This window comes from Vipera ursinii (assembly GCF_947247035.1).
Source record: "Vipera ursinii genome assembly, chromosome: 2".
Lineage (NCBI taxonomy): Eukaryota > Metazoa > Chordata > Lepidosauria > Squamata > Viperidae > Vipera > Vipera ursinii.
Window position 1 is genome coordinate 153,066,799 of NC_139513.1, and position 23,102 is coordinate 153,089,900.

Genomic DNA, 23,102 nt, shown 5'->3' on the forward strand with positions numbered 1-23,102 from the left:
ACCTACCTGACAGTGAGTTAGGGAAGGGATGGATGGAAAATGGTAAAAGGAGAAAAAGATAGAGAGAAGAAATAAAATAGAAGCAGACCAAGAGTCCAAGAAGTTATTGCTGGAAGGGCTTTTATAGCAAAATCACTGGGGGTCTTGGTGGAAACACACATGGAATGTTTGGAGTATGTGAGATAAGGGAAAGATTATAGGGAAGAGAGAGGAAACTTATATACAGTTATTTGACTGCACAAAACGTTTGAACAGTATTCAAAATAGCACTTGAATGTTTCTCCTACTATGTAGTTATGCTCCAGTTCAGTAATAAAAAACACAGTGCAAAAAATGTATCAGCACAATTAATCCACACAATTATATGAAATTGCCCATGAATGCAAAAGCATATCAACAGCAAGGTGTGGGTGAAAGGGCAAAAGTTAAGGGCCACAGTATCGTTGCTCTGAAATAAGTAACAGAGGAATGGAAAGGTTTGGAAATATCAGCTTCCCCTTCCAAAGGAAAATGAAATTAATAACCCCAATTCTGAGTAGAAATCTATATGAAAATCTCAGAAGCATCTATCTTCGTTTCCAAACTGCATCCTAAATGCATTGCTTGTATTATTTCCCAATGCCACCACTAGGGGCCTCTGTTCTTCAAGAGATGAGATGAATGCGGCATATGAATGGGACATTTCCATTTTAATCCCTGTATAAGGATCATATTGTTATACTTTAATTTGCTCTGCAACAGCATTCTGTCTGTATATCTTAAATACTAACTCTATAAGAACACTTCCCAGCCAGAACTTTCTCAACATACAAAACTAATGTTCCCCCCTTACACAAGATAGTGTACAGATTTTAGAAAATGGCAAATCTATATTATATTGCTTTTGAGTTTCAAGTTTTCTAACACTGATTAATTAACCTCAAGTATTAATAAACTTTACAGGTCCTGGGCATCATGATGACAAGAATGCTGAAACTGCATTACATTGCAAGATGAAGTTGCTGAAATCATATGAGATTAAGGCCACTTTCTTTTTTTTATAAAATCACCATTTGGGGAGTCCTACAGCTGCTACTTAAGACTGTCACAGTTGACACACAATTTTTAAACTACCTGATATGAACAGGTAGTGGAGAGTAGCTGGTCCTTCAAAGAACAAATCAGTCATATCCCCAGAGTGAGTCACCTGACCCGCCTAAGAGCAGTGGTGGGATTCAAATAGGTGAACAACCGGTTCTCTGTGTGGATGCCGCTTCCGGAAGTCCATTCTGGGCCTGGGCAACAAAAAAAAAAAATTAGCTACCGGTTCTGCCAAAGTGGTGCAAACCAGCTGAATCCCACCACTGCCTAAGAGCCAATAAAAGAAAAGAAGGGCATTCTGTTGAAGTGTGCGGGGGGGGGGGGGAGAAGAGATTTTGGGTTTGGGGGAGTTAACTGGAGTCCTAAATGAGGTGGCCTCAGGCAAGTCTGGAAGTTGAGTTGTTTGGCTATAGTTGGAATAGCGTTAAGATTGTATTTTATCTTTTTTTAAAAAGAAAAACACTATTTGGTGTAGAACCTTATCTTCTTTTGGGCACCTTCAGTAAAATTGATTTTAGGTTAAATCCTGGCGTTGATTGGTGGCCTTTCAGCACCCGCCTCAGCTATTAATCCCCTGAAGTTTTGTTTAGTTTCCCTTCCCACTTTTTTAGCCAGACCCCCAAAGTGGGGTGAGGATTTCAGTCTTCTCCTGGTTCCCCAGAGGCTGGTGGGGAAGGGAGAAAATGGGTTATCATAACCAAGGGGCTGGGGGCGGTGGTGGTGGCAGCAAGGGGTCTTTTCCCAGTCATTATTCCTCCTCAGGTGTGGATTACCTCAGAATTGATGAGCGTCAGGGGACAGGCTGGTTCAACCCCGAGGGCACCTTTTCCCTCATTACAATTTAATATCCAATTATTACAGGAATTATACAGTTTGCACGCCCTATTTCTATGCAAAACACATAATCGGCTGTGACCGATTATTATGTTTGGTCGCACAGTAAGCCAGGTATTTGGGCTGGATTTGGCAATTTTTATCCTCTTATTGAGTGCTTCCTAAGGATCTGGGGGTAAGCAGATTTTGTTTGATGGCATGATCGCTGGAGGTAAACTGTTCCAAGAAAAGCTGCCTTTTATAATTGACTAATGGTGATTTTGTCAATGCTGATATTTTGTGATTCTCTCCTTTTTTGATTGTGATTCTCTTCTGTTATCTTCAGGTATTGCAACGTCCTTCATTCAGTCTTTCTTATCAACGATTGTTAATAAAGGGTGTTATATGGCAGGTGGTGTCTGTTTTAATTATTATTATCATCATCATCATTATTACATTTTCCCTAACCTTTCTCTCTCGTTCACTCTCTCTCTCTAAGCAGTGAACCTACCTAATACTATTGGGCAGTGTCGAGCTTCGAGTTTAGTGATGTGGCCTAGACAGCAGGTTTTTAGGCAGATATCAGCCCTGAAATCCTGCCCCAGTACAATTAATAATTCTGCCTTCCATTTTCCACACAACATATACAAAGGTAAGCAGATAATATAATTTATATTTATCTTCTTCAAAATCATTGTTGCATGAAATCTTGAGCGTTCTTATGTAACAAATTCAAAATCTGTCAGTTTTTTTAACCCACATTTTGGGGACCCCAGTTTGTAGATGTTGGGGGAAAAACCAGAATATTTTTCAAATTCATATCTTAACTTATCCTATGTTTTAAAATCTTGTTCAATAAATCAGTGTTAGAATATATATTGATTCCAAATCTAAAAAAAAACCAACCACTAACAACTTTATCTGAGGTAACTTCTATAGAATTCACAGAATTTGTGAAATACAGATTCTAGTATTAGTCTATACCAGGCATGTCAAACTGCCGGCCTGCGGGCTGATGCATCACACCGAAATTGCACCTACCCCTTTGCTGGCAATGAGTTTGACATGCCAGGTCTACACACATACAATATTTCACCTCATAAAGCAAGTAATTGCCTAATAAAAAATGAATCTTCTTTTTTTGCCAGAATAACTATTTTTCTCACTAATTCAGAAACAAAATAATCACAATTTTGGTTCATACATCATAAAAAAATCTTGGGCATAGAATCTCACAGGGTGACTGTGGACCTATTATTTCTTCTCAGCCCAACATACTACACAGAAACCTAGAAACCAGGAGACTGTGAGACTTAGGCATGAAAGCCAGCTGGGCGACTTTGGACCAGTCACTCTCTCTCAGCTCAACCCACTTCACAGGGATGTTGTTGGGGAAAAAGAGGTGGAGGAAGGAGTATTATGTATGTTCACCACCTTGAGTTACTTATAAAGCAATAAAGGTGGGATAAAAATCTAAAAAATAAATATGTACCCCTGAGCTCTTGTATGAAAAGCAAGATAAAAATCTAATAAAGAAATAATGATCTAAATTAATTAGACTGAGCTCATTGTAACGAGCAGTAAAGCAGAAATAAGAAAGTTTTACAAACAAGTCGAGGCTCCCCAATATGGAAGAAGGAATTCCTCAACAGTCTTGCATACTGTGGCATTAATTTCTCTAGCAAATATTGTTTTAATTTTACTACAATTTTATGTTGAAAGTGCCATCTACCTGCCTTTCATAAGAAAGATTTAAAGGCACATGACAAGTAAACAAAATAACCATTCATGGATCACAGTTCATTTCATCAAATTCACAAAATGGATTTTTTCTTGAGAAAGCTAACACTCGGGGAAAAACCCATTGTTGCTCTCCAACAGGACTCTTACAACTACCACACCATCTTTAAAATACAATCTTAATAACCCCTTCAGAAACATACTTTTTTTATTGAAAAGTTTTATCATACATTTTATCTTTGACAGTCCCCCCCTACCCCTCCCCTATCCCTCCCTCCTTACCCCTCCCCCCCTCCCCACCCACCCCCCCCGACTTCCCAGAGCTAAGTACAAGGTATAAAAAACAAGAAAAAAAATCATAAACATCCATATGCTAACAACCATGAGCTCTAAAATCTATCACTCTCTAGCTCATATAGGATAACTACAAACACTATTAATATAAAATATATAAAAAAACAAAAAAAACAGGAAAAAAGAAAGGAAGACTTATTCAAATGCTACATGAAACTTCTTAGTCCCATATTTGTTCTGGATATACTCAATCCATTTTCTCCACTCCGTAATATAGCGTTCTTGCGAATGATCTTTCAAATAGGCCGATATCTTTGCCATCTCTGCCAGGTCAGAAACCTTTAAAGTCCATTCTTCTATAGTCGGCAGTTCCTCCTTCTTCCAATACTGACCTATTAAGAGTCTTGCTGCCGTAATTAAATTCAACGTCAACTTAGTGTCCACAACTGTAGCATCTGTAATTATTCCCAACAAAAAAAGTTGCGGACAAAACTTTATCCTTTGCTTAAAAATCTTCTGCATATTCCACCAGATTTTTATCCAAAAAGCCTTAACCTTTTTACAAGTCCACCATATATGAAAATATGTTGCATCTTCGTCACCGCACCTCCAACATTTAGGCTGATAATTCGGATACATACTTGCAAGCTTTTTAGGATCTAAATGCCATCTGTAAAACATTTTATAAAAATTCTCTCTTAGATTTTGAGCTTGTGTGAATTTTACGTTCCTCACCCAAATCCTTTCCCACGTGTCCATTGTAATAACTTCTTGAATATTTTGGGCCCATTTAATCATACAATCTTTAACAAGTTCTGTTTCTGAGTCAATTTCTATCAATGCAAGATATATCCGTTTGATATGTGCTGGACCCTGGTTTCTAATTTGCTTTATCAGATTTTCATCAGTCATTGTAAAACCAATTTTCTGATCTTCTTTCCACCTGGCCCGTAACTGAATATATTGAAACCAAGTTTGAACAATCTTCTCATCTCGCAAGAGGCTATATGGTTTCAGACACCAGACATTTCTTTCCAAACTTAAAATCTCCTTGTACGTAGTCACATCATGTTTAAAACCAACGTTTATATTTTCTATTGCGTGCTTTGGAATTGCCCACAATGGTATCTTGCAGTCTAGCTTATGTCTATACTTCTTCCAAACTCTCAACAATGCCTGTCTTAAAATATGGACTCTAAACACATTGTCTACCTTCTTGTCATACAACAAATATGCATGCCAGCCAAACAACAAGTCATGACCCTCAAGATTTAATAATCTCTCTTGTGTCAAATTAATCCAATCACTTATTCCTGCTAATGCAGCAGCTTCATTATATAGTTTAAGATTGGGCATTTTAAGACCACCTCTCTCACGAGTATCCTGCATAATCTTAAGTTTAACTCGTGGCCTTTTCCCTGCCCAAACAAATTTGTTGATACCTCGCTGCCATTCCTCCAAATTAGAATCTTTCTTAAGAATCGGTATCATTTGAAATAAAAATAAAAATTTAGGCAGGACATTCGTTTTCACTGCTGCGATCCGTCCCAACAAAGACAATTGCAATTTTTCCCAACTCTCCATTTCTTTTTGAATTTTCCCCCATAGTTTTTCATAGTTATTTTTGTATAACTTTGTATTAGAGGGCGACAAAAGCACCCCCAGATATTTAACCCTTTTAACAATCTAAAATCCAGTTAATCCTTCTAAGAGAGCCTTTTGCGAAACTGTCATATTTTTGGCCAGAATTTTGGTTTTCTGTATATTAACTTTAAATCCAGAAACCTTCCCATATTGTGTTATTATCTCCATCAGGTCCACAACAGAGTTCTCTGGCTGGGTCACTGTAACAACCAGATCATCTGCGAATGCTCTCAATCTATAATCCTGATCTCTAATTTGTATAGCCTTAATTTTTTCCGAATTCCGTATTTTAACCAATAATATCTCTAATGTTAACACAAATAACAAGGGCGATAACGGACACCCTTGCCTTGTGCCCTTCTCAATATTACATGCTTCTGTCAGGCTATTATTAACTATAATTCGGGCAGTTTGTTTTTGATATAATGCCCTAATCGGTTGTAAAAAATTTTCCCCAAAATCCATTTTATCTAGAACTTTCATCAAAAATTGCCAATTCAGTTGATCAAAAGCTTTTTCAGCGTCTAAAAAGATTAGCGCCGCAGGGATCTGGTTGTTCCTTTCCAAAAACTCTAACACATCAACTATATGCCTCACATTATTTTTCATTTGCCTACCACTAATAAACCCCGTTTGGTCCCCATGAATCACCTGTTGCAGAACCCTCATCAGTCTGTTAGCCAACACCTTAGCAAATATCTTGTAATCTGTATTTAAGAGCGATATCAGTCTATAATTTTTAACTTGAGTAGCATCTTGGTCTTCCTTCGGAATCAAAGAAATAAAAGCAGTTCTCCAAGACGGAGGCACCTTTCCCCCCCTCTGGATTGTCTGGAACAGTTCCTTTAACGGTTTTATCATCTCTAATTGTAAGTTTTTGTAATAAGCCGCAGTCAAACCATCCGTACCTGGTGCTTTATCCACCTTCAATTCCTTAATTGCTATAAAAATTTCTTCTTCTGTAATCAATTGATTAATCCCCTCTTTTTGTACTTGCGTAAGAACCGGGATGCTAGCATTCTCCAAATATACATCAATGTCTTTTTCATTAATCTTCTCCTTAGCGTATAATTTAGAATCAAAATCCACAAAAGCATCCTTAATAAGGTCCTGTTGAATCACAACCCTTCCTTTATGCTCAATTTTGTCTATATTAGAAGCCCTTTGCTTTTTCCTCAGTCTATAAGCTAGCCATCTACCTGGTTTGTTAGCGTTGCAAAAGGTATTATGCCTGGCAAACCGCAAATTGGTTGCCACTTGGTCAGCCATTAATTTATCAAATTGTCCTCTTAACAGCTTAATAGCCTCCTTAGTCTTCACATCCTCTGGATTCAAAATCAAAGCCTTTTCTTTTTCCTTTATTTCATTCTCCAATTCTTTCCTCCTGGCTTCCACAGCTCGTCTATGTTTGTTGTTCATATATATCAACACCCCTCTCATATAGGCCTTGCTAGCATCCCAAACCATGTCCATAGAGGTGCCCTTATTCATATTAATTTCAAAAAAATCCTTCATCCGCTGTTTACATTCTTCCACATTTCTCTGATTTCTAAACAAATTCTCATTTACGCGCCACGAGCGCCTATCTCTATTCTCCTTATTAATCTCTAGCCAGACTGGGCTATGATCAGAAATAGTTCTTGCACATATCTTCACCTTCTTAATCCTTGAAAAAAAGTCATTAGTCAACAAAATAAAATCGATCCTGGAAAAAGATTGATGTCTGTCAGAAAAAAAAGTATAATCCTTTTCATGCGAATGTCTTTCACGCCAAATATCTCGCAGTTCCAAGTCATCCTTCATTTCAAAAAAGGATTTAGGCAGTCTAGCATGACTTGGGACGCGCTTAAAAGCTCCAGCCTTGTCCATCTGTACATCCAAAACACCGTTCCAATCCCCCATAAAAATAAAAGATTTATAATCCAACTGAGTAAGCTTTGTATGAAGTGAACTAAAAAAGTCAGCTTGTTGTTGATTAGGAGCATATAATCCAACTAAAAGCGTCTTTTTACCTTCTAGCAGCAACTCTATCATAACATATCTTCCATGCTTATCTGCTTCAATTAAGTCCGCTGTTAAAGCACTTTTAACATAGACAACCACTCCATTTTTCTTATTCATTGCAGAAGCAACAAATTGCGTGCCCAACCTTGAGTTCGATAAATACTTTTGGTCCACAACCCTAATATGCGTTTCTTGCAAACATATAACATCTATCTTGAATTGTTTTAAATATTGAAAGACTTTCTTCCTCTTCTGTGGTGAGTTTAGTCCATTAACGTTCCAAGTTAAAAATTTAGTTGCCATGCCCTTCAGAAACATACTTCATAGAAGTAGGTTATTTCTATATCAGGGTTGAGGGGGGGCAGGTCGAGTGGGAACAACTCAAACTACATAGATACAGTACATAGAGTTATCCTTTATAGCTAAATGGAAAGTTGCAACTGAGAAAAAGTATAGAAAAGGAGAGCTTCAGATTAATATGTACACCTAGCCCTCTCAGAATCCAAAAAAGGGAGAGCAAAACTATTCTAGGAACATCAGTTTAAATCTTCCACCTGAAAACAAGATTAGCAGGGGTTCCTTCAAGAGTTTGTGACATAAATTAAAATGGTTTACAGCGTTGGCCTCATATTCCACAGACAAATATTTTATGATTGCTGCAGTTATCCAAGTCTCTTTCTCCCATATCATATATCTTGTGCAGACATTTCAGTTATGTTTTACATCCCATGATATAGCAGTGTGTATGACAGAAAGATATGCAAATAGTCTTTGCCTAACAAACACAATTGGAATTGGCAGCACTGTCACTAAGCCATCAAGCGAGATATCACCAGACTGTGACTTGTGATTTCACTGCTGGCTTTTCCATTGACTGTTGTAGGAAGATGGCTTGAAGTGTACAAATGGTAATCAGTGACCGCAGGATGTTGCAACTATTGTAAGGGCGGGCTGGTTGCAAAGCACCTAAATCTCGATCACATGACCACAGGGATATTGTGACGGTCACAAGTGCAAGTATGTCGGAAATTTACTTTTTCATTCCATCATAGCAGAGCAGTTGTTAAGCAAGGATGACCTGTATACACATACACAAACACCCCTAATCTGTAAATCTTAAATGCCTCTTCTCAGTTAACAGCTATCAAAGATTTTTCAAAATAGTGCAATTATATAAAAATAATAAGAGATCATTTATGAACTTACAAACTAAATTAAAAATGCTTCCCATATGATATTTTACAGGCAGGATAATGTTCAGAGAACAAGAATCACAACCCAGCACCTGCAATCCAGAGAAAGCTCCTCCTACAGCAGCATTTATGCCTTCCTTACATGTCATTCAGATGTCCTGGACCTGGAACATTAATATTCCCCATCCTGAGATTGTTGGGACTAGATTCCCCATCCAGGCATTGTTGGGACTAGATCGTTTACAAATTGGACTTTTATCTGTCCTGAATTTCTTATTGGTGTCAAGGTGGCATAAAACCACTTTCCTTTTGTACTTTGATTGTAGGTGAGTTCTAGGAATGACAACTGGAATATTTATTTATTTATTTATTGATGGGATTTATATCCCGCCCTATCTCCCGAAGGACTCAGGGCGGCTAACAAGAAAACATATAATAAGTACAGAAATCAAGATAAAAATGAAATTGAGAATATCAGTGCAATAAATTAAAATTAGAGAATTTAAAAAATGAATTAAAAATACTAAATATAAATTAATTAAAATGCCTGTCAGTCTAGGTCAGCCTGGTGGAACAGGTGTGTTTTGAGGCCGCGGCGAAAGGATTGGAGGTTTTGGGCCATCCGAAGCTCAGGGGGGAGCTGATTCCATAGGGTTGGCGCTCCCACAGAGAAGGCCCTCCCCCTGGGGGTCGCCAGCCGACATTGCCTAGCTGACAGTACCCTGAGGAGGCCTTCTCTGTGCGAGCGTACTGGACGATGGGAATTTGTTCCCGGCAGTAGATGGTCCTGCAAGTATCCCGGGCCTAAGCCATGTAGGGCTTTAAAGGTAAGTACCAGCACCTTAAATCTCACCCGGAGGGCAACTGGTAGCCAATGCAGCTCACGCAGGAGGGGTGTAATATGGGAGTATCGGGGAGCTCCCATCACAACCCGTGCAGCTGCATTCTGCACCAGCTGAAGCCTCCGGGTGGTCTTCAAGGGCAGCCCCATGTAGAGAGCATTACAGTAATCAATACGGGAGGTAACGAGTGCGTGGGTGACTGTGCCTAGGGCATCTCGGTCCAAAAAGGGGCGCAATTGGTATATAAGACGAATCTGTGCAAATGCCCCCCTAGCCAGTTTGAGGTGTGTATGGGGGCGGGGAAGGGAGGTACTTCTAATTGTTAAAAGGGAGATAATTTAAGCAAGGAGAAAATTGGGATATGCTGCTCTTTCTCCCTGTTCTGTTTAAAAAGCCACCTTATTTGTCTGTTTAGAAAATCATCTTATCTCTCAAACTTAGTTAAAAGCTACTCCCATCTACACACACACACAAAAAAGGCCCTACCTAGTGGAATAAAGTCGTTTGAAAAAGTTGAACAATACTGTAACGGTGCTTACAAAGGTTCGCATAAGTTCGTGTGCCCCCTTCTAGTCCGGCAGACTAGCTTGCAACGATGGTTAGCGCTTTAACAGCCGTCAGTCTGTCGTCAGTCAGTCGGAGCATATAGGATGTTGCCTTCCTGTTTTGTTTTGTTTTTCATGTAAGAAAGATACTTTGCAAGCGCAAAGTTCTCGCGGCTGACAACCAGTCCCGTCTGCAGTTGATCTGACAGCTAAGTTTCTCTTAAAGCCCCTAATCGCTCACAGCGTTCTCTAAGGGAGCGTTCTCCCTTCAATCCAAGCGGGAAAGAAACTAGAAAGCCGCAACTTTGCTTAAAACCGAACCGCGCGCATTTAAGACACCACGCCTCTTTTTTTTTCCTTCTTCTTAAAGTGAGTACGGCCAATCACCCGCTTACACGGGACCAGATTTGGCCAATCAGCGGCTACGTTTTGGCTCCGAGAAAGATGGCGACGTTGCGAGCGGTTTAGACGGGTATGGAGGCAGCGGCTGGATTCTGCCATGGCAAACAGGCGGCGGCAAGCGGCGTCGGTAACGGGGACTGAAAAGCTGATCGCAACGAGCCCGGCAAGGCGGAGCAATAGACGAAGGGCTGCTGTTGAGAGTGCCCAATGTGGCGAGGGTCCCTGTAGCGAAAACAGAGCAGAGGGTGAGAAGCCAGCGGAGCCGTTTGTCCTTGGTATTTGCACCTTTCAGCCCAGCTTTGGGCGATGTGGCTCCTCTGCCCGCGCACCACCTTAGCTTCATCCTGAGCAAAAGCACTGGATTCCATGGTTTATTCCCGAGGAATGGTAGCGAGTTTGGAACGCAGCTCTCGCTGTCCCATGCCAGCTGAGACTGATGGGAGATGTAATCGGAAGCATCTGGACTTAACCGGAATAGTGGCGGATCGGGTACCATATTAAAATCCAAAGTCCCTCTCCCCCTCTCTGTTAACGGATCCTTTCCTAATTTATAATATTTGTTTCCCATTATTTCTAGGATCTTTATGCTTTTTCCTGCTGGATCCGCAAGTAGGGCTTTTAGATAGGGAGTTAAATGCATTGCACTTAAAACATTTATGCATTTATTACAGCTTCAGAAAAAATAAAGTTCTTATCCTGTGGGTCTGCAAGATCTCCAAGAATATTATATCGCTGTATGAACTACAAACTGAAGGTTTTTTTCGTTCAGTTTCTTCTTCAGGAACATGAGATTTTGTAGCAAACAACTTGATTTCTACCTTCCACTATCAATGATAGCACTTCCACTGTAAGGAGAAAAAAAAACCACTATAGCAAAACAGTGCTCTCTGTTTCCAACCCTCAAAGCCAATCTGAAAGGATAGCGTGATAAATGGTATCAAAGACCTCTGAGAAATCAAGCAACTCCAGGAGAATCGCAGTATCCTTGGTTTTGCCAGAAGTTATCCATAAGTAAGATTAATACTTTAGGGCCATGCCCAGGCCTGAAAGGTGAATGAAATGGGCTTAGATAATCCATTTCCTCTAGGATTATCTGCAATTGCAGCTCCACCACCTTTTTAACACTCTCCCAAGAAAGGGATGTTTCAAACAGGTTAATCCAGAATTGCTGGATTAAACAAATTAGAATGCATAATCTGGCCTCCCAGGGATAGTAATGGAAGCTTTCATTAATCAGGAGGGATAGGGATCCAGATTGCAGGTGAGGGAGCTGATGTCACACAAAATCCTGTCCCCTTTAACTCAGTGTAGGTAGCTGGACAAGCCTTTCTCATTAGGACTTGCTTAGCTGGCATGGAACTCCAAACACTTGGGAGCAATTTTGGCCACCAATTGCCTAGATAATTTCTCATAACTTTCGTAGTTTCATTTTACCAAAGCTCATATATACATGTCCATTTTGAATGGGTGCTTTGCTTGTTTTATGTTTTTCCATAGAAAGATCTTTGTATAAAACACCAAAGAGAACTCAGGTGAGCAGATCACGGTTGCCTACTTTCAGTTCTCCTACAAATGAAATTGACATGCAACAAGAGATCTTTTGGGATCCTCAGTCACCTACAACATATAAACTAGGTAATTATTGTTAAATTTAAATTTTTTCTAAGTAAATTTATCTTTCAAAATGTGTGTTTACAAACCCTAGATTAGAACATCCTAACCATATACAGTGCTGAACTATAGTAACTCATATCTATTGAAAAATAACTGCAAGAGGTAGTTTATTTATAAATGTTTGAGCCTATTTTCCATTAAAGCATTTTCAAAACAAGGTATAACGGTATATAATTTAATAATGTCCACGCTATTGTCTAGGACCAGGCTATCCAAAAGGAAATCAGGTTAAATATGCTTGTGTAGCCTTTTAAAGACTTCATTGCTTTACTCTTGGGCTCCCTTTTTCCAGTGTGAAGTGGGTCAACTTTGTGGTGGAACCTCATTACAAAGCATTCTCCCCAGCTTGTTAATTTGCCAAATAGAAATAGGCCTTGCTTGCTTGTTGAATTTTTACTGTCCTTTTTGCTGTTTTGTGTTTGTCCTTTCTCTAATGGGCTTGTAATGGTATGTAGTACTTGTTTAAGTTTTATACTTGCCCACTTGACATTGGTGACTGGGTAGCACACATAATTAAAATGCAAAAACCAAAAATTCTCTGGGTTGATTTGTTCAATGATCCATCATTTTGTTTCCTCAGCCCCTCATGTTTATCAGGAGTCCTCTTTATAAGAGGAGACCTCTGTTTGCTGCTTTCATAGACCTTACAGCAGCATTTGATATGGTAAATAGAGAAGTACTATGGAGTAAATTGTGGCTATTCTACCTTTTGCTTGGTCCTTTATTGTTGTCTGTTGAACCTAAAAGACAAAGTGTCTGTTACTGTGATGTCTGGTTGTTAATATTTGTTATCCTTAATGTGGTTGTGTTTAATATTTAATTTGTCATCTTATTTTTGTCATTCTCCTTGAGTTTCATGTATTTCTTCAATGGGAAACAGCGTGCTCACACATTAGCCAATCTTAGCCTGCTTTTAAGGTAGAGGGGCTGTCTTTCTTATTCCAATTCAGCAATTTCTTCTTTTTTTAGGCAACAGTCAAAAGAAACTGACAGTTGGTAGACATACAGTTGAGATCTCAGAAATTGTTAATCGAATTGCTCCTCAGGTAATGATTTTTCTAAGATGCAACTCTACCAATTTGGCATTCCGTACTTTCTTTTATGTGAATTTGCTTTTGATTAGAGCAGCCTGCATGTCCAGTAAAAAAATAAACAACCTATTTTGAAAAAAAAATATTTAGATCTGTCCCAAAGGTTTTTTTTTTTTCCAAAACTTTCAAGTGCAGATGGATTACTAAATCTTGTTCTGATTGGTTTGTTCTGCTATGCTGTGCCATGCTTTCTTTCAGTCCATCTGCATTTGAAAGAGAAAGGCCACTCTTTTGAAAACAAAGCAAAATCCACATTCTGGACAGAGGGGATTGCTGGTGGGAAAGAGGTGAAAGAGGCCATCCATGTTAAAATTGGGCAGCCCTTTCTCAAGAGGTGGAGGGATATGATAGCACCTAGCTCCTGTCTACAGTACAGTCCTTTCAGCAGTTCCAAGAAGGTTCCACACCCATTTGCATTCTGATTCAGGTCACCCTGAGGGCACAGATAAACCCACCAAGTGGCTTAGCTACTCTCAAGAGAGCTAATGACTGACCTTCAAAGTGCTAACAACCAGATGACTGCAAGGAATATAAATCCATTCCTCAAGGATCAGTCAAAACTGAAGAAGCTTCTTGGATGAGAAGTGAAACATCTTCAAGAAAAAATAAAAGTCCAGTTGTCTTTTTAAAAAGCACCTTTGGGAAGACCAAGACCTGGATGACTGAGAGTCTCCATAGTGTTTGTTAAATTGTTTGACCAAATTACCATTTTTTACAGAGCCCCATTTCCATCTGTCCTGTTTGCCATCATTCACTCCCTAGAGACTAAAATGGACAATGTGAAATTTGAGCGGGCCACAAACAAGGAGTATATATCGGAGGTGGTGACCCTTTGAGAGCTGTATGCAACGAAATTTCATTTTGATGTATGCCGATTGGTGTACATTCAAAGTGACAATAAAGTTATCATCATCATCATCATCATTCAGGCAAACTTTATGGTTTCACACAAGCTTCTCAGCAGCAGAAGCCCCAAATTGGATTCTTGACTCTGCAAACAAGCAATTACAAATTGCTTCATTTATCCAAGGATATGCTTAAACTACTAATTTAGATTACCAGATAACATTCACATCCTGATCCTCCTGAATGTGAGGTATTTGGCTTTACCTTAAGATGATAATCCTTAGGGAAAAAAACAACTTTTGAACACATTGGAACTTAATTTTCATTATATGAATACAGAAAATAAGCCATACAAACTCAGGGTAGTAGTACAAATGTGCTTGCCATGTTCCTCTTCTCCCAGTTTGTGCTAACATTAAAAAATGGAATGCTGGTTTGCTGATGCTGTTCCAGCATGGCAGTGGACTTTCCATGCTGCTATAGACCTTAGCAGTGTCCCTGTCCTGCCTGTTTTGACATTCCGTATTCAGCTGCCCATTGAGTATTGGGCACCAGGAAATACATTTGGGGAGCTCTGTTCCTTGTTGATCTCAGGGAAGAGAAACAGACTGTGCCCCTCCTGCAAAGGTATTGAAGTCATTCCCCACTGCCTTTGGGACCAAAGGTTGCTGGCTTGGAGGAGATGAAGCAGAAGGATGGAAGATTTCTTTCCCCAATGACTCGGGTCATTTTCTGTCTGATGGATGAAGCAAAAGCTCTTGCTAAGTTCTCCCCCTCATATCCAATTACTTTAATCTCCTGGGACCCCAAAAGATGACCCCGTACCCCAGGAAAGCTAGCCAGCTGGAAATTTAATTTAATTTAATTTAATAATTTAATTTGTATACCGCCCTTCTCCCGGAGGACTCAGGGCGGTGAACAGGGCAATACACAATAAAAATAGAATACAAAAATTAAAAAGCCATTAAACATTATGCCCATAAAATTAATACATATTAAAATTAAAACTATTTATAAAAACCCAACCCCATCCCGTCAGACCAGGCCAGCTTGTTCGAAAAAGAAAGTTTTGAGATCGCGCCGGAAGGAGCGAAGGTCGGGGGCCATCCGGAGCTCAACCGGTAAGCGGTTCCAGAGGTCTGGCACGCCCACAGAGAACGCTCTCCCCCTGGGTGTCACCAATCGGCATTCTTTGATCGGCGGCACCCTGAGGAGGCCCTCTCTGTGGGAGCGCACTGGATGGAGTTGGCTTCTATCATGGAGAGAGTCAAGAGATGAAAATACGTTCAGTCTGTATGAGAGTCTTTGAAAAGATGCTTCTCCTTGGATTTTCATTTTTATAGCCAGAGTGGACTGCTCATTCAGTTGGTTAGGTGCAACGGGAAGAGGTATCTCCTTGGACACAAAGCACAAGTTTCCTGGGCACTGGCTTTTCCCATGGCGCTCTTTTCCCCAGCCTTTAAATAGATTGAAGGGCGAGCCAATGGAGGAGGAAGATCATGAAGTGGCCCTTCAAAATGATTCCTCTTTCCAAGTCAAAAAGGTCTGTAAGATCCGTGTCCAGGGCAACCAGGGTAACCAACAAATTTCCAGGAATGTCAGGCTTGTGGCAAGTATTTCTATCCCAAATGGAATAAGATTATCCAAAAAAGTAGCTAAACTTTTGTTCTCTGTATAGAAATCTCCCTCTACCTGGCTATCCTTTTTTTTACATTGTCCAACCTGTAGCATTTGAATAATAAAAACAGCTAATTTCATGTAATTGTATTAAAACTAATCACTCAGCTACTCTGAGATTAGGTCTGATAGAAGATCAGGATATAAATGTTTGAAAATAGTATCCACTAGAGAACATGATGATGCCACAATCATTATACATGTGCAATGATATATTTGCAAAAATCCCATGATTATGTATCCTAATATCTGATACAAGTATGTAAAATGCAGCATGTGTTGTAATATCATAATGCAGATTTGTCATTTGCCCTGAGGACAATCTCACTATTGGAAAATTCAGAAATGCATTTAGAATTCATAACACCAAGGTAAATTAGATAGGTACTGTATGTCCATTTAATCAAATTGATAGTATTCTTACTATTTAGGATGAAAAACCTGCCTGTTATGAAGGATCTCTTCTTGGGCTGTGGATTGGTGAAGATGCAATTCCTTGTACTCCTGGAATAACAAAAGTACGATCTAGAACAAAAATAAATATGGCGAGGTATGTTGCAAAACTTGCTATTTAGTTTTTGGAATCATCACAAAACTTCTATGTAGGAAAACCAGAGAACAGTTCAACATGGTGATAAAGGTGCTGAGCTAGAAAGCTGGAGACTATGAGCTCTTCTATTAGACATGAAAGCAAACTGAGTGACCTTGGGCCAATCACCCTCTCTCAACTCAGGGTAGTTTGGGAAAGAAAATAAGATGCAGGAGCATCAAATATGTTGTCTTGAGCTGAACAAAGTAAAAGTGAGATAAAAATCAAAATATAACCTGTGTCAACCAGCTTCTGATGCAAACCTAAATGCTTGTTGCAGTTATAAATGCTGAATTATAATGATATCAACACATTACAAACTGCAGACTTTCTGCTTAAATACAAAAGCTTAATTTTCAGATAGTCCAGAGAGCAAAACACCAGATCAGAAATTAATTAAGAGGGTTCCAGTTCCAGATGTAGAGTTTTTCTGGGTTATCCTGAACGTCCAAAGGAACGTCAAGAGAGGGGTGAAGAGGGGGTTGAGTGGAACACTGATTGCCACAAAGAACACTTAAGCCCGTGGTGGCGAACCTATGGCACGCGTGCCAGAGGTGCCATGCAGAGCCCTCTCTGTGGGTACGAGCGCTGTTGCCCCAGCCCTATAAAACCTTTTCACTTTAGGCCTCTGTCACCATGTGGGGGAAAAAAGGTTTAATTAATTACCGTATTTTCCGGCGTATAAGACGACTTTTTAACCCATGAAAATCTTCTCAAAAGTCAGGGGTCGTCTTATACGCTGGGTGCTGAAACTTTAGGGACAGGGCTGGAGCGGATCTCCCATTTTGTCTGCACAGGGAAAGCGGGACCAATTGGAGAAGAAGCTGCAGTCCGTGATTTTTTACAGGCTAGGGTCTGGAGTCTTTCCTTCTAAAGTTGAAGAGCAGCTGCAGTCTATCCCAACTTGAAAGGCAGGTGGGGAATGCAGCAGTCAGAGCAGCTGCTTAGCTCTAAGGACACATTTGACTCAGGAACTGGGCGGGCTGGCTGGAAAACCTGGAGCCGATCTCCCATTTGGTCTTTTTTTAAAAAAATCCCATTTATATCCCACCCTTCTCCGAAGACTCAGGGCGGCTTACAATTTAAAGCACAAATCAATGTGCTTAGCAATAGCCTTCATTCTATGTATATGCCTGCTTATTAGGGCTTTCGCCCCCCCCCCCAGCAACATTATTACAAAGTCAGCTTATTGCCCCCAACAGTCTGGGTCCTCATTTTACCTACCTCGGAAGGATGGGAGGCTGAGTCAACCTTGAGCCTGGTGGGATGCGAACCTGCACTAATTGCAGGCAGCTGGTGTTACTTAAGGCTCTGCGCCGGGAAAGCTTTAGAGTGAATTAGGAAAAGTTTAATCCACTTGCAGTGTTTTATGTTTACATGTTTGATGACAAACAGCCTTATGTTTATAAGTGACAGTTTTCCTACTAAGTACCTGCATGTCATAAGCATTTGAATTAAAATTACCATATTAAAATAAACTCTGATGTTTTTTAATTTTTATTTGGTGTGCGTTGGAAGAAGGATTAGTCTTATACGGCGAGTATAGCCCAAACCCTATAATTTAACAGGAAATGTAGGGGGTCGTCTTATACGCCCAGTCGTCTTATACGCCGGAAAATACGGTAATCAATTTCAACTACTTGGGGGGGGGGAAGATTCGCAAAGTTGGAATTGATTGATTGAACTTTTTAGTCCCACCCAGTCTGCCGTTACCACTGCAGCCACACCCACCCAATGGGCCACGCCCACCTGGCACACGACGATACATAAGTGGGTTTGTGGTTGCATTTTTGGCACTCGGTTTCTAAAAGGTTCACCATCACTGATTTAAGCCATAGTTTCCTTTATACAGCCCTTTTATCAGTTTAATTATCTTCTGAGTCTCAATTCTTACTTTTAAATAAACAACCTGTTTTCTTTTAATTTGGGACTTTTTTTGCTGGCCTTGGGATTTTGCCAAATTCAAGGTCTTCATCAGCTGGGTCAGTCTGCTCTGTGTCCCCTCAGATGTGCTCTCTTCTGCTAGTTTCTTGGTTGCAGGCTGGTCATCTTCAGCTTTTGAATCTGAAGCCTCAGACTAATCCTGTTCTGGGCAATGCTAAAATTCATAACTTAGACAAGCATTAAAACCTTTCAGACAGCTTTTTAGAATATGTTGTATTGCTGGCATTTACTTCCTTTTAAAAACAATGCTTCAATTTATGTTAAATACTTTGTATTTAAGCATAAATTTTGTTCTTTACTGATATTTATATATAAAACGCTTTGTATGCTCTTTGTTGAAAAATGAAGAACAATTTTTTAAAATTTAAATTTTTGCAGGAGTTGAATCTTATTTTGAAACAATTGATCATCTTCCAATAATTATAAAATAGATAAGCCATTTCCAAATACTTTATGTTGGTAATATTTTTCCCATTGCTTGTTCATGTAGAGTTCATCAATTAAAACATGGAGAAGAGGAACTTATGAAGTTAGCAAAGCAGTTTGATAAAAATCTGATCGATGCAGTCCAAGAACAAAACTTTTTGCAGCCAAATTCTATTCATGTTTCGTCAGCATCAAAACTATCAACTGAGCATCATATCACGGTCCAGAGAGAAGATCAGTGGCAATTGATGAATGAACATCTTGCAATTAACTCTACTTTGTCCCATGGAATAATTAAGGAGAATACTGAGCTAGCTAACAGTCCTAAGAGCAGTAGCCAGAAATCCATAGACCTAGATGCTGAAGGGGTGCTAAATGACCTTTTTGATTGTTCTACCCAAAAGTGCAGTGGCCGGTTGAGCCAAGGTGTGTTAAATTGTTCCTTGATCTCTGTTGTGCAGGATAAGGGTACTTTGCCGGAGGCAGAGCAGCCTTTGGTTAGTGATAAACCTCAAGGGCAAAGTGCCATGAATCTTAAACAGTATTCAGAATGCCTTCTAACTGAAAAATCTAAAACAATCCCTGTACAAACACTTTCATGTGTAGAGCTTTCTAATAATAATCCTGACAATACTTTCAGTGACGACAGCTATGACTGGGATGCTGATATGTTACCTGATGATTCGCTTCTCATGCAAATTAGTCAGGAGCCTGAATTGATGAAGAGTGCAGAAGAAGCTTGTATTTCTGAGGAAAAAGGAGAATCCAAAAAATGGTCTGTAAATTCCAAGAAGCCATCTATCGCCCAGGCTGGAGTTTTTAATTCTTCCAGTACCATACCAGTGTCGTGTGTTTCCATGTCAAACCAAATCATTCAGTCAGAAAAAACCAAAATCATTCCTTTTCACGAAGATAGCTCATTAAAAACCAACAAAGTGGATTCATTTTCTAAAACTAGGCAAAACAACACTCTGGACTATAATTTTACTTCAGTGAAATCTGGAAACAGGAATGTGCCTCATGGCCCTTCCCACCTGAAAAATGCTACAAATACCAGTTCTGAAAAAAGAACTTTTATTTCATATTCTGATCTTGCTGAACTGTCAACTGGGAAATTCAAAAGCCATCTGCATGGCACAAGCTACAAGGCCTCAGTTGTTTCTACCGATAAAAACCACCATGACCTAAAGACAGCAGTTAACCAGAGAAGCTCTGATTGTCCACAACAGACATCTGTGTCAAAGAAAGGCATGTTTTCATTTGATGATTGGAGCGAGCCCAAATTTTCAGATGAAGTTCTAGAATTGTTTTGTGAATCCAATACCTCTTGGGGCACCCACTGTAACGATGATGACGACTTGCTTTATCAGGTTTGTGATGATGTAGAAAGGAAAACACAGAGCCAAATGGGTATGAAGGAAACTGGAAAAATGAAATCAATGGCAAAGAATACTTCCAATCTGGAGCAGAGCCTTCGTCAGTCAGGACCAAGTCAAGGGCTTTCCGTTTGCCTGCAGACTGAGAAGAATTCAGGCAGGAAGACTTTTTCGTTGGATCCACCCATTGCAACAAGGAAGAATGAAAATTCTACAAATACGTCTACAGGGCATCAAGGCAGCTTTGCGTGTGGAACTGGCCAAGCCACTATGTCCAGTGCGAAGATAAATATTAATAATAGGCAATGGCAGAACGGCCACGATGTGAGCAAAATAAAAACTAACTGCAATCAGTTATCTTCTGAAAAATCCAAATATATATTCAAAAAGACCAGTTGTTCCCAAGCTCTTGTTTTGGACCATAAAAATGTGAATGTAGGCAGTCTTTCTGGAACTAACAAAGGGTTGTGGGAAAGCAAAAATGCACCAAACATTCCATTTCAGAAGGTCATGAATGGCAAGCCAGTTGTTAAGAGCATTGATTGTGCACCATCAGAAAAAGGTAGGTGTTGCTGGATTCTTCTCAAAGTAACACAGTTCTTACAAATAAGCCATCTTCACTCATGGAATCCTCTGGGAATCCCTGGAACTTTATAGAATGCACACTGGAACTGCAGCATTAGTTAAATCTGAAGTTTGTTCTGCCCTAGATAAGGTACTGTATCTGAATAAAGGCATGGTAGATGAGATTAAGTATGTTTTTCATCCATAATGAATTTCTGTTCCTCTATTGATCAGTCAGATTCCCTGGCGCACCCACTACAGGGGCATGAATATAATGATTTCTTATAAGGGAAGGGCATTTTGATATCATTTGGGCTTTATGTTGGAAAAAAAGAAAGAAAATGCAGAAATCCTGTAGTAGTGTGGGTTCAAGTTTATTTGTGCTATAGGAGCTAGTTCCTCCCTACAGCCCCTTTGTTTTTTTCATGGTGTATTAGTTTATGATTTATCTGCCTGACATTGATGTTATCTGTTCTGATGTTTGGATCTAGCTAGAAGTAATTTCATTCTGCCTTTTTTAAATCGTTTGCAGCATGGTAACAATTATTTAACAAGGTTGCCAAAATCCGTGTTTAGAAATGAGACAGTGCAAGTTATACTTACAGCTAATAGTTGAAATTTTAGTACGGTAATTGCTCTTCCTGCTTCACTCCCTTAGACTCTGTAAGTTGGTTCTTGAAGAGGGCAAGATTTTAAAAGTGCCCTTGATACAAGCAACTCCCTCCCATTTTACTTGGTAGATGTTTCTGCAAGAATTAGAGGGCAAGAATTATTCTAACATATTATTAATAAAGTTCCTCTTACTCCTGATCAGCCGAACATAAGGTACTGTGTAAATGTGGCCACATCAGACTGTTTGCCTTCTCTTTGCAGACTATAAAAGTGGGAGGTGTTCTCAAGAAGAAATTGCACGGAAAAAGCAAGAAGCTCTTGAGCGAAGAAAGTGTAAAATGGAAGCATTGTTCAAAAATGCTGCACCTACCTGAGTACTTTTTCAGTACAGAAGAATTAATGGCAGGTGGGCAGTGGAGTCATTGTCACTAAAATATAGGTCTATATTGAAGAGTATTGCCAATTCCTTCACCTACCACTGTCTTTATTCTTCTACAGAATGGCAGTATTAATTGCTTTGGAATTTCCTTCCTTCCCTCCTTTTTTTTGGAAACTATTGGTTACAACTGTTTATTTTTATAAATTGTTTATTTGGAGTTGGGATACTATATTAATTTAACTGATATCAATTCTTTTGTGATTAAACCCTGCAATTGGCATTTGTTATTCCCCATGAAACATAATGTGTCAATTCTTACTTTGGAATGTTTGAGAAGACCAATATCCCAATTTAATTATATACTGGTCATTTAGCCCGTTTCACACAGAACATTATACTTTAAATTTTGTAACAAACATTTTGTTTATTCTGAGGTTGTAAATGGCAACATTCCAAGCTTTACAGTATGTACCAATAATGTAAACATTTAATAGCGGGCCTTGAATGTAACTCACACTGTTTTAATTTTGTTTTATCACTACATTTCAAAGGACTGCTTCTGTAGTAAAGCATGTGAAAGTTTTCTACCATTTATTTATCATTGTAAATTATGTACATGCTGTATATTGTGATTAAACTGATTATACTCTTCTCTAATCTGTCATTAGAACCTAACCAACGTAGTATTCTTACCTCTTCACAGAAGTGAAAGTGATCTGCTCTCTGTTGGAAGTATGCATCAGTGTGTTGGTGACTTCCTAAGCTGTTCTATGCAGATTCCATTCTGGCTTGACCAGTGGTCAGGGAGATGATAATTGGTCCCTAGTACTTCTGTTATGGGGCCTAGTCATCTTCCATAAGAAAAAAAAATGTGGTCTTTCTGCATTATAAGACACATAGTTGAGGATTGAGTTTCACACACTATTGACTTAAAAGCAATGCACATCTTCTGATTTACAAAAGTAGCTCCAGTTTCTCACACATTAGGATGTTTATTGTGAGGAAATGTTATAAGGAAACTATTTCTTCTAGATTATTATATGATTACAGCAAGTACTATATCTTATACATAATACCAGCCCCAGGGACATTCTACTACTAATAATAATAAGTTGGAAGGGACCTTGGAGGTCATCTAGTCCAACCCCCTGGTCAGGCAGGAAACCCTATACCATTTCAGACAAATGGCTGGCCAGTCTCTTCTTAAAAACTTCCAGTGTTGGAGCATTCACCACTTCTGGAGGCAGGTTGTTCCACTGGTTAATTGTTCTAACTGTCAGGAAGTTTCTCCTTAGTTCTAGGTTGCTTCTCTCCTTGACTAGTTTCCATCTGTTGCTTCTTGTCCTGCTTTCAGGTGCTTTAGAGAA

The 23,102-nt window shown here is 39.4% G+C and overlaps 1 protein-coding gene across 2 annotated transcripts; it reads left to right on the forward strand.

The window, feature by feature from the left end:
- Window positions 1-10,587: 10,587 nt before the first annotated feature.
- ETAA1 (ETAA1 activator of ATR kinase) lies at window positions 10,588-22,378 on the forward strand. Of its 2 annotated transcripts, none has more exons than XM_083357098.1 (6): window positions 10,588-10,802; window positions 12,055-12,192; window positions 13,201-13,277; window positions 16,277-16,395; window positions 18,869-20,742; window positions 21,618-22,378. In XM_083357098.1, the coding sequence occupies exons 1-6, from the start codon at window positions 10,655-10,657 to the stop codon at window positions 21,728-21,730; spliced, it is 2,469 nt and encodes an 822-aa protein (XP_083213224.1). In that variant the 5' UTR covers window positions 10,588-10,654; the 3' UTR covers window positions 21,731-22,378. The 2 variants fall into 2 exon arrangements, with proteins under 2 accessions (XP_083213224.1, XP_083213225.1); XM_083357099.1 differs by having other exon boundaries at window positions 10,697-10,802; window positions 12,055-12,089.
- Window positions 22,379-23,102: the final 724 nt, after the last annotated feature.